At 34.0% G+C, this 13,565-nt stretch overlaps 1 protein-coding gene across 1 annotated transcript; it reads left to right on the forward strand.

The window, feature by feature from the left end:
* Positions 1-294: 294 nt before the first annotated feature.
* On the forward strand, positions 295-6,493 carry LOC117322756 (spore wall protein 2-like). Its single transcript, XM_033877694.1, has 3 exons — positions 295-334; positions 4,477-4,866; positions 5,148-6,493. Exons 1-3 carry the CDS (start codon positions 295-297, stop codon positions 6,491-6,493), a joined length of 1,776 nt encoding a protein of 591 aa, XP_033733585.1.
* Positions 6,494-13,565: the final 7,072 nt, after the last annotated feature.

A 13,565-nucleotide genomic window follows, 5' to 3' on the forward strand; every position in this document is an offset into this window, starting at 1 on the left:
CACAGTATGGTGACCTATTGTAACCTAGCCAGCATTTTGTTGTGGTAAAAAACGACCAGGAAATATTCTCGAGTTTTCCTAATCATGATGTAGCTTATAGTTTTCTGTACACAACAAATATCTGGCAAAGGGCGGGTTTCCTAAATGGTCCCTCGTTTGTTTTGATTTTCTTTTGCTGGTTTGTTGAACAAGTAAAATTTATTTGAAAACTTAGTTTTTTATGGCACATTGAAGTAACAACCACCAACTGGTTAAAACAAATGTTAGATTTACAATTAACAATCTAATCGAATAATGCACAACGACGAGTTCACATTCAAGGCCACAACTTGCCGTAGAATTATGTTTGAAATGAGAAACTTGCAGAATAAACTATATTACGAGTGTTGAATGCACAAAGTATTGCTTTGGCCAAGTAAAGGTTACATAATGAGCTATTGATAATATATGTAGAATGAAATATTAAAATGTAGGTGGAGCTACATTAAAATTGGGATGTTATGACAATTTCTATGGTTATCCTGAAAACTAACAAAAACAACAATAATAATTATAAGATATGATGGGAATAGTAGGCATTTAATACAAACGTTTATAAATACTTGTTCCTTTAAAATATCCAAGATGGCCACCTTAAGGTTTTATTGGTTGAACATGTCGTCACTTATAAACTACTTTTCGTCATTCAATATTGGCGTATTACTATTTCGGATTATTTGTTTATTTGTTTGTACAGTTAACAGCTAAGGCAGTAACGTATAATCTTTGAGAAGACAGAATGTTACATATCCTTATACTGACAACAGTAACGTCTATTGGAGATCCAAGATTTCAAGTTGTGTTCCAAATAAATGATCAGCATAGGTTTTATACTTTTAAATGCTTCATTCTATTCCAAGCTCTTCCTGAAGTTCTTTGCTCGTGGTTACAGTGGTAGTCAAGGTACTACAGTGTGCTGAATATATGCGCGCACATTCCCATCATTCTTTGACCGACTGGACGTTGACAGTAGTAGTCTTTAATTAGAGTTTCGACACCAGATGATACACTGAACTGAATCCAAACGTTGTGTTTGAGCTGGCTCTGGTATCGGATGAGGTGTGGCGAGTGCTGATAAACCCATATCCCATAGTCTCAATCATCACTCAAATGTTCAGTGATGTAACCGAAAGCCAACGATAAATGGTAGGTTCCATAGGTTATAGTTTTCAAATAAGCTTGGGAAAGGTAAGTGAAGATGCAACCATCTTATCAAATTCGGACTATGCCTGTCTTGAGAGATCCAATGCTACTTTCACTCTTTGAACCAAACAGATTGCTTTAGTCAGTCACGCCTTCATTTGCTCTGCCATTACCCTGTCCTTGTTGTCTCTTTCTTACGATTTCCGGTAGATTGGTCCTCGAATCCCATTCAAACCCCTATAACATTAATGAAACAGCTTGATATTAACTGTGTTCGAAAACACATGCAGCGCTTTAAACGACCTTGACAGGATTCTACAATCCATCGCGAATAAGTGACAGGTCTGTCAAGGTTTGCTAGCATGTTTGAATGTTGACTCTGACAAGGTTTCAGATATGAAGGCATACTAGAATTGAGACTTGGTTCCAGCCACAAATACAAAACATAAAAAGAAACGTAACCAATAAAGCGGGACTAATAACACTTTTTTATGTATAAAAACATAAATATAAAGAAAATAAATAAAGAAAATAAAGAAAATCACATTAATTGTACTTTTTATTTTTGAAAAAATAACTTCTATTACCAGAGTGAGTATAAGTTTGGTTATAAATTCAAATATCTGACACCTGTATTAGTATCGCCTTTGGATGATTAATGGAGACTTTCTTTTGATAAAGATATGAATGAACAAAATTACCAGAGAATACTGGTCTTTGAAAGGTGGACTAGACTGGAGCGCATATACTGTGGATTTTCATCTGTATGTAAATCATTTCTTGGACTTAAATTAATAAATTCCACCTGGCGTATACCTGGTTCATTTGTAAAGTGAAATTTAGGCGCATTTTATTTTCTTTATAATATATTCTACGACAGGGAGGTCAGCTCCCTATTTATCCAAATATACGAACTCATTCATAAGGCAAAATGAGCATGTGTCCCCATCGGTATTAAACTGATTTTTCCACACTATATACATAATATATCGCATTACATTCATATAGTTTAAATACATATTGCATCCCAAAGTATTAAGTAAGGGAAATCTCATGATTTAAGCTTCGAATTCTAAAGAATTTATCACTACATCCGCATTTTGACGTAACAAATCTTAACATGTTATTTTTTTTTTTAAATATAACAATGAAGAAAATGAAAGTTATTATCAAAGATTAGAGATGATTTCTTTTACCCTAAGTCTTCAACGATAAAACAACAGCGATAACGGTAAATATATAAAACAAAATTATAAAATTTTGATGTGCGAAAGTGTAAGATATATAATAGAACAAAATATATAGTAATAGAACTAATACAGAAATGGGAAGGGAGTAGGTTCTTGTGTAAAATAAGCACTACTGGAAACTGTGCCACTATCTTTAATTACGGCTAGTAAAACAGTTTGTCCTGAATGTAATGTATGCACTTCCTTCGATATCATTACTATAAACCCTTAGCATAACTGTACAGGTCCTAAAGAGGGCGAAAATGATGTATGATGCAATTTAATTCATTTTAGCTTTACTGTATTGAATTGTCAATTTGTACTGTAATGTGCTAATATATTTCAGTATAACAATTGTCTTGATAATACTTATCCTCTAATTGCATTGTGACGTCAATATGTCCAGAAATATCAGGCTTCATTATGATGACATGTGTGACACTTCCAGCATGGATATTTCATTTGGTGATATAGAAACCTGGTTTACAATACTCGAAAATTGATTCTATCTGATGACTGGAGTTAATCAGTCTGATAATCAGTCATTCCTTTCATCTGTTTATTTGAAATAACATATCATTGCATATATTACACGCTATCCTGTATCGGGATATGCATGTTGCTTGTCACCTGACACTTTTAACTCTTCAAACCTATATCTTATCAATTCTACTGAGTGTGTATGCATTGACACATCAAACGCTCGAGGGTTTTTGGACTACTTAATCATGCTGGATGTACCGTATCAATAATATATATCTACTTACAACACACGACTGATTTTTAATGGTTTGACCGTGAGTTAAATCAGGTAATACGATGCTAGCCATAAAACCTACTTTGTTATTAAGTCTAGACTAAAAGTGTTCTGAGTGCAGTGTTTAAACAGTCACGGTTGAGTAACTGTCTGCCCTAGGTGATGTACTTAACGTAAACAGAGGTCGGAACAAAACGCGTGTTTACCAACAAAGCACTATATAGACACACTCCATTAAAATCAATGAAGTAAACTACTTGGAGTCGGTAATGTGTTTTCTATTTAAGAGCTAGGCTTTCTAAAGAAAAAAGTGTTTGTTAAAATAAATTAAGCACATGTATATCTTATTTTGACATAGTTCATTTTGTTATTATTTTGTAGATCGGTTTCTTATCTAACATACAAATGTAATGCCGTATGGCTGCATGTCTGACCAGTACATAGTTATGAGGCGGTTGAATCTTATTTCTAGACTACCTCCAGAAGGACGGCGATTCTGATCACTGAGCACATCAGTACTCATGTCTGAATCGGTGAGACAGGTGATACAATGGTTATCAGGACAACGTCAACCTTGTTCCCTTGCCAAGATTTAACCGGTTCGGTTTGAAAAACAAATGTTCAAGTCTTAACAAAGAAGTGACAATAAATTTTATCAAAGCATTAGGTGCTATATTAAGAATACATAATGCTTACTACCAGAACGTACCTACGTGACACCTGGGTCGACACCTGGAAGATCAGGTAAATACTAATAACGTGCCAACAACGGTAACAAATTGTCTCTCTTAACTCTAAATTAAACGCCGATAGCCATTCATTAATTGTACAGATAACGACCTGGATATTAATAACGAAAATTATCAGCGCGTGACAAAACAATAAAACGTGATATTTCGTCAGAACGTGTAAATAAATAATTGTTTATTCAAGTTTAGTTACATATATTTACGTTTCATTGAAACTTTACAGACGATATAAATTTTTAAAAATCCTAATTACTAAATACGAAATCAATTAAACGTAAAATAGAAAATAAGTAATACAAAGATATCATTATAAAATACACAATATTTAGGTATAAGGATAAAACTCGTGATAGGTTTAGACAATAAGAAGCGTGGGACTGATGAAACATCAACAATAAAGAAAGACAATAAAGGAGCAAAAGAAGAAGAAACAGGAACAAAGATAGACAAAACAGGAACAAATATAGACAAAACAGGACAAAGATAGACAAAACAGGACCAAAGATAGACAAAACAGGACCAAAGATAGACAAAACAGGAACAAACAATGTTATTACAGGAGCAAACAAAGACAAAACAGGACCAAAGATAGACAAAACAGGAACAAAGATAGACGAAACAGCACCAAAGATAGACAAAACAGGACCAAAGATAGATAAAACAGGAACAAACAATGGTATTACAGGAGCAAACAAAGACAAAACAGGAACAAAGATAGACAAAACAGGAACAAAGATAGACAAAACAGGAACAAAGATAGACAAAACAGGAGCAAAGAAAGACAAAACAGGACCAAAGATAGACAAAACAGAAACAAAGATAGACAAAACAGGACCAAAGATAGATAAAACAGGACCAAAGATAGACAAAACAGGACCAAAGATAGACAAAACAGGAACACACAATGTTATTACAGGAGCAAACAAAGATAAAACAGGAACAAACAATGGTATTACAGGAGCAAACAAAGACAAAACAGGAACAAAGATAGACAAAACAGGAACAAAGATAGACAAAACAGGAACAAAGATAGACAAAACAGGAGCAAAGAAAGACAAAACAGGACCAAAGATAGACAAAACAGAAACAAAGATAGACAAAACAGGACCAAAGATAGATAAAACAGGACCAAAGATAGACAAAACAGGACCAAAGATAGACAAAACAGGAACACACAATGTTATTACAGGAGCAAACAAAGATAAAACAGGAAAAAAAATGGTATTACAGGAGCAAACAAAGACAAAACAGGAGCAAACAAAGATAAAACAGGAACAAACAATGGTATTACAGAAGAAAGCAAAGACAAAACAGGAGCAAACAAAGACAAAACAGGAGCAAACAAAGTTATTACAGGAGCAAACAAAGGTATTACAGGAGCAAACAAAGACAAAACAGGAGCAAACAATGGTATTACAGGAGCAAACAAAGACAAAACAGGAACAAACAATGGTATAACAGGAGCAAACAAAGACAAAACAGGACCAAAGATAGACAAAACAGAAACAAAGATAGACAAAACAAGACCAAAGATAGATAAAACAGGACCAAAGATAGACAAAACAGGACCAAAGATAGACAAAACAGGAACACACAATGTTATTACAGGAGCAAACAAAGATAAAACAGGAACGAACAATGGTATTACAGGAGCAAACAAAGACAAAACAGGAACAAAGATAGACAAAACAGGAACAAAGATAGACAAAACAGGAACACACAATGTTATTACAGGAGCAAACAAAGATAAAACAGGAACGAACAAAGACAAAACAGGAGCAAACAATGGTATTACAGGAGCAAACAAAGACAAAACAGGAACAAACAATGGTATAACAGGAGCAAACAAAGACAAAACAGGAGCAAACAAAGGTATTACAGAAGAAAGCAAAGACAAAACAGGAGCAAACAATGGTATTACAGGAGCAAACAAAGACAAAACAGGAGCAAACAAAGTTATTACAGGAGCAAACAAAGGTATTACAGGAGCAAACAAAGACAAAACAGGAGCAAACAAAGACAAAACAGGAACAAACAAAGACAAAACAGGAACAAACAATGGTATTACAGGAGCAAACAAAGACAAAACAGGAACAAACAAAGACAAAACAGGAACAAACAATGTTATTACAGGAGCAAACAAAGACAAAACAGGAACAAACAAAGACAAAACAGGAACAAACAATGTTATTACAGGAACAAACAAAGACAAAACAGGAGCAAACAATGGTATTACAGGAGCAAATAAAGACAAAACAGGAGCAAACAATGGTATTACAGGAGCAAACAAAGACAAAACAGGAACAAACAATGTTATTACAGGAGCAAACAAAGACAAAACAGGAGCAAACAATGGTATTACAGAAGAAAGCAAAGACAAAACAGGAGCAAACAAAGACAAAACAGGAACAAACAATGGTATTACAGGAGCAAACAAAGACAAAACAGGAGCAAACAAAGACAGTACAGGAGCAAACAAAGACAACAACCGTGCTCCAGAAGAGCATCCTGATATAACTGTAGCACGAGGAGAGTTGTTGGTGTCAGATAATTGGCGGATAACGATTCAGCAATAGCGTTTGACCAGAGTAAGGAGCACCTTATAGGTAACTACTAAATCTTATTGCGTTAAAAAGTGCTCTCATGAACTCGCATTTAAATAAAAAGAAATGAACTATTATTTGTCTACGGGTAATTTATTTTTAACAGTTTTTGGGTGTATTAGTGTAGTGAATCATATGGTTCAGTGAACACCGAAGTCATTTATCAATGTTGCAAAAAATGTCCAATAAAGTATCACCAAGTTATCCACTTTGAAAATAAACGGTATCGATTGATATTTTCATTTAATGCATACGCTCTCGTTATTACTTTTTTCAGTTCCTACTTATGAAGGCATTAAAATAAATTCAGTACATTTGATAAATATAAATATCTTTGATCTTATCCATGTATTGTGCTTCAAAAAGGAGGTTATCCAGTTAATTAGTTCACTGGTTACAGGAATCACACGTAATTGAAGGTATATTTCTGAATACTAAGATATTACGAAGAATCTGCTTTGTGAGACAGGGTGGTCCTGTCCGAGGACGCAGGACTACGTGACCTACGGGTCGCTAGTTCGAGTCCCGGGACGGAACTGTTGTCTCCTTGAACAAGAAGGATGTTAGCGCCGAATTGGCAGTTCAGGCTGTATGCTCCCCAAGGAGTTGAGAAAGACATTAGGTGGTCGCTACAGGCCAAATGACCACAGATTTGTGAACCGCTATAAGACATCTATGTTGATGTGCGGTAGTGGTATATAAAACTCCAAATTGTTATTGCTACACTTATTGACAGAACTCCGCTTTTACAATCTGTTAGTGTTGTACAGTAGTCTGTCTACGCTGTAATGGTGATACACTGCAACACTATACAAATGACTCTTAGCTGTATTCATTTTCCAGATTGTTGAATGTTAATGGTGGTCAGAGTGTTCCTTATATTCTCTACAAAAGATTTAAAGTCGCTTTGGGGGTACAAAGCGTTGTTGTTAAATAGCTACATGATATTCAACGCTTTACTTTAACGTTTTTTATATATATATTTTGAACCTTTTGACAAACGTTTGAATTTTTGTGTGTACATCATTGAAGTGGTAATTTTCCCTTCCAAGTACGACGACCAACTGGAACTAAAAAAAACCGAAACGCAAGCTTAATTGTCCCTTTTTATAGATTTTGAAATTACTTGCTTAGTTTGATTTCACGACAATCATCGCTTGTTATTAAAACGTTCAAAGCAATAGTCATATAATCATTGCGGGTCCCGTCTTATGTAAGTGGTATTTAGATAATAATGATATAATAGACCTTCAACACTTTTCAAGGATGTTCTTTTGAAATGCCATAATACAGTTTGATGTCCACTTTCTTCAGCTGAAACATTTCAAATGTGACCACAAGAATCATAAAATAGGTTTGAAGTAGAAATTTGACTCCACTGGTAAAGTCAGTACATACCAAATAAAACAGATAACTAGTTAAGAATGTATAATCTTGGCTTCTCGATTTAATACATATCTAAAACGTGGATGCAACATCTTGTAAAACAATTAACACATATTAAACCTATGTCTATGGTATCTTAGTGGACGCAAAATATTACAGTTCTTAAATATTCAATCGAGAGAGTTTAATTAAATGTAAAATAAAATGAATATGTCTCCCAAGCTAATTTGATTTCAATCAAATTAATCGGTATATTAAACAGGGTGGAACATCATGCATCTCCTGGACATACCTTACCTGTATTGTTGTCTAAATAACTATCCTGTATATAATAAAGAAGACAATAGTACACGTATTACTACATTATACCAATAAATTATCGTTGACATCAAAACCTGTATATGTTGCTTGATTTCACCACGAGTACGTCCTGATCAACAGAACCAGTGACAATATTCATTTGATGAATTAGAATTAATAAAAATTAAAACGAAACCTTAACTCTATAAAATCGATAAATCGAGGGCAAACCATGAACAAAAAGTATAATTTGCAAGAACACATATGGAAAAGAATATTAGACCAGATGTTACGGGCGGTAAGCGTCTTCTTTTTCATCAACGACACCCACCATAACAAAATCAGTTCTAGATCATTCTCAAAATGAGAATAAGACGGTGATAGCAAAGGAACTACTAGGCCTACCAACAAGTATCAAACACGTCAGACATTTCATCGCAGAAGGAAACATATTTCTATAGTGAGATCATGATGCCCACCATATAACTCTCCCGTCGTCTCCATCTATCTACATCTCTCGAAACCACAACTGTGTTGGTAATTCTTCCATCAGTAGTCGACAGCTCTCACGGAAAGTGTGAGTATTGGACCAAGTCCTTAAATTTGGACACGTTAACGGAAGAAAGGGGTGTCACTAACTAGAAATGGCAAATTAACTATTGGGAAATTGAAGTCAACGCGTTTAAGCATACAACCTAATCGTACATGTAAGCTTTCCGTGCTTGTTACGTTGTTAGTAAAGATGAAGGTACGCGACTGGTGTCCTTGGTTTCAAGCTCTACAGGGTTTATCTGATAGATATGACCAATTAATATGTTTGTCAATATATGCTCTTCAATATTACCAGCCCTAGTTTGAAATCAAAAACAAGTCTGCCAACAGAGGAGCACAGTTTATGCCTATTAGTTGGTCAATAGTTTTTTTTTTGTCACCACACTAAACAGAGATAATTCAAAACTCGCAATCGTATAGGAACACAGTATCGCTGACGTCAATACCAAAAATGATACTAATTTCTATAAATTGGTAGTAATAGATTCTATTCTAAGGAATTACACAGAGGTTTATGTCTGATGTCAGGCGACAATGACGAGGGAATTGTCAAGGTTATAAACTATTTTGCATTGTGACCACATCAACGCGAAAACCTTTCGATAACATCTACGTCACATGATTATCATCCAACTTGTTTGTGGTTTTGCTTCAGGCAGGAAGTGACAGAATAATGATAATAAATAATAACAATAAAAATGGAACATTAACAAATCTCAGGCTTCATGTTTGGAAGTTATTTTTATCACAGACGTGTTAGCAGTGGTTTGTTAGATCATTATTAAACCACAGGCAAAGTGTTGAAACGTTAGTGATATAAAACGCAATATATCACTGCTGAAGCTAACATAGTATTGGAACATAAGTTACATCAAATATTTCACTGTTAATAAGTGTCGAAATATTACTAGTTTTATCAAAAAAATGCATAATATCCTTTTGAACCATACCTTGTGTTGAACACTTTGTTGTGTAAAAAGCATGCTTAAGGTAGATTAAATGGTTAGATACACTTCACTAATCTAAGTTATATCGCACCAACTAAATCATTAAACTAAAAATAACTTACCCATTGTATATTGAGACACGGTAAGAAGGGAAATCTATATTAATTTAATTTAATTTTTATTGAAAAACTTTATTAAGGCAAACCTGTCGGGATACACGCTAATATATAAATAGTCTCTAACAGACGTCAGATACCGTGTCCCCGACAGTGATTCATCACGTGCGTATACGTGGCCGTGTTATAATTGGAAACTTACGTCATGATACTAAATTCAAGGATTTGTATTTGAATTGATGTGAATATATCATTTTAATAATATGCATAGTTAAAATAATCGTATTTAGACAAAGCATCTTTAAAAATTATCCACTTCTAACATTCACTTCTGTATATAAAGTAATTCCGTTTGCGTATCTCAGTGTAATGAGTCGATATAATCGTGCATTCGAAAAAAAAACAAAAAAAACTATGAATGTGACAAGTACTATAATTATATGATTTCATTGCTGTGTCTATTTGTTTCATTTGGACTGATGCCATATTTCTAAGTGTGCTCAGCTAGTGTACATAACACTAGGTTTATACGTATACAATGTACACCTATGTAGCTTCCTAGTAACAACTCCCATTTTTTTATCATTTTAGTCGTGACCCGGGGGCAGTGGAAGTGACGAATTAAAAATTCAGTGTAATTTAAAATCGCTAAACATAGGGATTACTAGATGGGGACAATTTTTTTGATGATTTTTATTCATCAATACGACGAAATTGATTCAAAATATCTCCTTAGATAACATGATGTATACAACACAATTAACTTAAAAAGTGTTAGTCGATATACAGCTGATATACCGTATTCTTATAGCATGCTATTGATTGTTAAATACCTACATAGTACAAAAGAAACTACAGGTAAGTGCACAGGTAAGTGCGTTTCTAAAGCACGTACACTTAAATATGCGAGCAATAAATAGAACGGAGATGTTTGATGTATATTTCTGGTTAGTTCTACAATATGAAATGTAAAAACTATGTCCAGTCTTCCATGACCAAATCTCGTTAATGTTTATTCTGAAAAGTGCAAAGATTTTATTTTCTCTTTTCTTCCAATTTGATATCACTAGCAATAAAATTTATGTAAGATTCAGAACTTGTTATATTCATGACATGCCGACAATGACAGGTACCCTGTTAATTTATTTTGTATTTTTAAAGGAATTAATTTTGTTCAAAAACTATTCATAGTGTCTATATAAACAGCACGTGACGAAAACTAATAACACAATTACGAATATTGTCAATGTCAATAATCTGATTAGGTCGTACAAGTTATAGTGTTAATTGTTAACTGTAGTTGAATAGTAGAATGTTACGTTATATTGTGCAAGACCAGGGTGAATTCCCTCAATATTCTACAATCTATACTTATATATTACGTACTGAATATTTCCAGGCTAGAAATCTGACGGCCGAATATGATAATAGAGATACGTCTCGCATGTACACTATTTATAAAATACAGCAGGTATACCTGTTCCTGATTGACAGGGATGTCATGGCCAAAATTACACCAAGAAGGGCGGGATAAATCTGACGCATATAATAGATGACCCATCTATATTCCTCACCTTAGCCATCAACATTGATTGTGTCTGACGCACAAAAAAACTTTTTTTAAATATACGTTTACGCTTTATGCAATGAACTACACATTGGTTATCCAGTCCACACCACGATAACCGCAGATCTAACATTAGGATTTGTAAATATAATTCTTTAGCTAAAGTGATATCATGAAGAAAGCTGGAGTTGATTTGCTGTAACAGAGTATCCACTAGACATTAAACTACTCAGCAAGACGTTTCTGCTAGAGAACCGTCAATGGTTATACAAAAGGCACACAGGATATTCAATCAACGTAGGTATGGTTCCAATGTCATCAAAATCAGTTTGAATAGTCCATGTTTTGTGGGTTTATTAATTTGTTAAGTTGAAATGAAATTACCAATTAATTAATGAAAGCCATGAGAAATCATTATCTCATTAGGAAATAGTTCCGTGTGCGACATGAACTTAGAAGTATTCGATGATATATCTGGTGTTTCACACCTCCAGTTCTCATTCTGGATTTAACCAGGATGTAGGTGTACATGTAGGTCAATGTAACAGAAGACGCTTATCCTTCCGGAGTAAGTAGTCTTAATCTGCCGGTATTGTCAACGGTCTCCACGTGAAATGTATTTTCTGTTCATATCATACCTTCATTTTATAGATTACAAGTTAGAGCAAAGATGTTTGTTTGTACTCCCTGTTTATTTGTCATCGTTTTCAATACTTGCACATTGTGATAAATTAAGTAAAAATTCAGTTTTACTGGACACTCGCCATTAACATGACGCGGGGAGACTGCTTAGGTTTTCATCTCAAACCCGATCAGAAGTATTATAACACATAGAAGTAGACTGTGTTAAAAGTCATGCATTTTCTGTAAATCATGAAATTTAAGATTTACCAAAAAAGATTTTCTAAAGAAATAAAGAACTTATTTATATCATTATTGTTTGGAAATAGTGCAAATAAGGTCATTACTCATGCGCATGCATGAAGATAAGTTGACTACAGACGAGTCCATATCAAAACGGGGGAAAATAGGTGGATGCGTAAATCTAATAGTTTAAGATTATGTGCTTGTGATGTTATTACTAATGGATGCCATATGTATATATTTGATTTGCAACAATATATAATATCGCATTAATACACGTGCACAAGCAAACTGTGTCGCATTGTGTTACATAAATGTTCAAATGTGATCGTCCACGTTGCAACTTTCAATCTTTGTCATTTTTTTCACAAAAAGTGATATAATTTTGGATATTGATATAATTTCAAGTATTCCAACGATTAATTGCCTGAAAGCTAATGTCCCAAGCAAAAGAACGGAATCTAAACAGTAACAAATGACTAACAGGTGTATGACAAATTATGCGTGGAATTAAATTCATCACTCACATGTTTATTGTAAAGTGAGAAAAGTATCTTCCCTGAAATATGATATCGACATATAGTCATATTCATGAGAGGAAGCTTTTGTTGGATGTTTAGTATACTTAATCAAATATCCAAGTTTAATCCTGAGAATTTATTTATAAAACGTATCATCAAAGGTTCTTTAATCATCCCAATTTCGAATGACTTGATTGTAAAGCACGCGCTCTTTAAACGGGACTGTTACAAACAGGTATTTAAACTGATATAAAGCCGTTAGCTGACGTACAATAGGCTTCCACTACTGATGTAAATTATCAAAACAACACTCGTTTCCAAGCGCTACCTACAATGAGGCGAGCTTTAACAATGTACCCATATCCGATACTGATGCAACTGGCTCCCTCTATAGTCTAACAGGGCGTCTTCCTAGACGCTCATTATGCAATATACAAGGTTAACATGACTTTGACACTGTTCGATTTTACTACCTCAGGTTACATATGTGTATTAAATAGCGGTGATCAAACAATCTATCACAGCAGTGACGAACCTTTCAAATTGATATAATGAGTAGTTTTTAACAGTAATCAACACAATCCATAATGGTACTCGACACAATACACAAAGTCACAGACATTAAAATTGATATAATGAATAATGTTTTAATGGTAATCGACACAATGCATAAAGTCACAGACATTAAAATTGATGTAATGAATAATTTATAATGGTACTCGACACACTACACGTAGTCACAGACAGTAAAATTGATGTAATGAATAATTTTATAATGGTACTCGACACACT

This window comes from Pecten maximus, chromosome 3, assembly GCF_902652985.1.
Source record: "Pecten maximus chromosome 3, xPecMax1.1, whole genome shotgun sequence".
Taxonomy (NCBI): Eukaryota; Metazoa; Mollusca; class Bivalvia; order Pectinida; family Pectinidae; genus Pecten; species Pecten maximus.